Raw genomic sequence first — 2,690 nt, 5'->3', positions numbered from 1 at the left:
GAAAAACACGTACGCTCAGTGTCAGTACACCTGCCTGCAGAGAAAAACACGTACGCGCAGTGTCAGTACACCTGCCTGCAGAGAAAAACTCGTACGCGCAGTGTCAGTAAGCGTGCCTGCAGAGAAAAACACATACGATTAGTGTCAGTACAGCTGCCTGCAAAGAAAAACACGTACGCGCAGTGTCAGTAAACGTGCCTGCAGAGAAAAACACGTACGCTCAGTGTCAGTACACCTGCCTGCAGAGAAAAACACGTACGCGCAGTGTCAGTAAACGTGCCTGCAGAGAAAAACACGTACGCTCAGTGTCAGTACACCTGCCTGCAGAGAAAAACACATACGCTCAGTGTCAGTATGCGTGCAGACACACCTGCCTGCAGAGAAAAAAACGTATTCTCAGTGCCAGTACACCTGCCTGCAGAGAAAAACACGTATGCTCAGTGTCAGTACACCTGCCTGCAGTGAAAAACACGTACGCTCAGTGTCAGTACGCGTGCAGACACACCTGCCTGCAGAGAAAAACACGTACGCGCAGTGTCAGTCAACGTGCCTGCAGAGGAAAACACGTATGCTCAGTGTCAGTACACCTGCCTGCAGTGAAAAACACGTACGCTCAGTGTCAGTACGCGTGCAGACACACCTGCCTGCAGAGAAAAACACGTATGCTCAGTATCAGTACGTGTGCAGACACCTGCCTGCAGAGAGTCCAGTGTCCACGCACCAGTGTCAGTACATGTGGAGGTTTTATAAGCAGACATGAGCAAATAATTAGTTGCGTTAATGCAAGCTTACCCTGTGTGGCACAGCGAAGTCGCAAGATGAAGAGCTGTCTGCCCGCCAGAGTCTTTGCTATCGATCTTCGCTCCGTTTTGCAGCAGGAACTCACAGGCTGCTATAGATCCCTATAAAAGAGCAAATCATGCTGTATGTATGTATGTAAAACCAGGAGGTTAGAGTAAATCTGCATGCAACATTCAGCATTCTGTAGGCATTCGCCATTATTATCTAATGGCCATTATAAATTTGTTGCAGGGCTTAGCATTTTATGCTATATCAAAATATTATTCAAACGTATTAAAAAATTAGCCCATTTGATGAGATAATTGAAATCTTTTATTCACTAACTACTTAATAAGCATACTAGTTAATAATAATACTGATTCTTATTAAATCTGCTAAATGTAATTAAGAAATTCATTGGCATCCTTTAGATTACCTCATACTTGGCATCACTTCTTCTTCATTCTGTATTTGTATTTATGCACACTACAATCAGAATCACCGTATGTTCATAAACTGACACTTGGGCAGCACAGGAAACTGCTTTCCCAAGCCCCGTGTCTTTTGCACGCACGCACGCACACACACCTATCTATTACCCTCCTACTCTTCCTCCTACTCCTCCTCCTCCCCCTCCTCCTCCTCCTCCTCCTTCTCCTCCTCCTTCTCACGCATGTTTCATGTGTGCATTCCCGCTACCCGGCTACCGTTAAAGTCCCCTTGCTTGGGTAGACCTGTCTGTTTTCTCCAGTATCCCTGCTTATTCAACACTGACAGCTGTACTCACACTCCGCACAGCCTGGTGCAGCGGTAGCTGTCCATTGTCATTCTGGTTGCCATAGATCAACTTTCCTCCCTTCGCCAACGCTTCCAAGATCACAGGTAGGTTTCTAGCGGCCGCTGCCCGATACAGCAGCAGGTCCGGAGTCAGACTAGACATGTCGTCGGCTACGGTGGCGCCCGCAGTTAGCGAGTCGCTGCCGACAGTGCTGTAGCTGTTTATTGACTCGCATGAGCTGCTGTCCACCTCCAAGTCTGCAATGGAGACAAAGTACCGTCAGTAAAGACGCCTCTCGATGATAATATTCTGCATCCTTGCACATAAAACTTCTATTCTCTTCTAGAGGCTATTTCTCACAGAGTACGATAATAGTCCTCGCACATAAATTTGGCTACTTCTCGCACAGTATGATAATATTCTGCACCCTTGCACGTAAAGTTGGCTATTTCTCACAGCACAATAATATTATCTGGCCTCGTGTGTCTTTATGAATATAAAACCTACTGTAATTAACTAGAACCAAATGACATAACAGTCACAGCCTATAGCCACAGTCGATAAAATCTCCACGTGGGTGCATACATAAATGGGCCTAAAGCTGGGTTTACACTACTGACTTTATGCTGGCAAATTGGCGAATTGGACCAACTATAGGTTGCAGTGTGTATGGACAGGTTTGTTTGCTATTAGCATAATCTCATATAACAGGCAGCGGGTGCCGAGATAGAAGCTTTTACCGGTGGTGAGACGGTCGATGCTCAGGGGTGTGCCAAACACAAGCAGCTCTGTACTATATCCTACGTCATGCGGCGGGCTAGAACCAGCAACTCCGACTGTAACAAAGAAACATGAACACAATCTCAACGAGCTGAAACCTTCCCCATTACACCACCAAGGGGAAAAAATGCGAGGTGATACAGTTTAGCGTAGACATAGGCATGCCTATTTGTTAACACAGGAAAAAAAATCAAATACACTAAAAATAAATATACTTGCAAAAGTGTAGCTGCTCGCATTTTCCTACTAGGGCGAGTACCTGTAGGGAGTGTACCTGTAGGGTGAGTACCTGTAGGGAGTGTACCTGTAGGGAGTGTACCTGTAGGGTGTGTACCTGTAGGGTGAGTACCTG

The 2,690-nt window shown here is 46.2% G+C and overlaps 1 protein-coding gene across 1 annotated transcript in view; it reads right to left on the bottom strand.

Moving 5' to 3' along the window:
- Nucleotides 1-571: 571 nt before the first annotated feature.
- Nucleotides 572-2,690, bottom strand: part of LOC106810668 (arf-GAP with coiled-coil, ANK repeat and PH domain-containing protein 3-like) — a gene marked incomplete in the record, with an annotated part of 29,293 nt that continues 27,174 nt past the window's right edge. The window contains 4 exon segments of the mRNA XM_014814100.1: nt 572-591; nt 793-902; nt 1,568-1,815; nt 2,299-2,394. Coding sequence (XP_014669586.1) covers nt 579-591; nt 793-902; nt 1,568-1,815; nt 2,299-2,394 — 467 coding nt within the window.

Source organism: Priapulus caudatus, unplaced genomic scaffold, assembly GCF_000485595.1.
Source record: "Priapulus caudatus unplaced genomic scaffold, Priapulus_caudatus-5.0.1 Scaffold461, whole genome shotgun sequence".
Lineage (NCBI taxonomy): Eukaryota > Metazoa > Priapulida > Priapulimorpha > Priapulimorphida > Priapulidae > Priapulus > Priapulus caudatus.
This window is presented reverse-complemented; position numbering and strand designations above follow the sequence as displayed.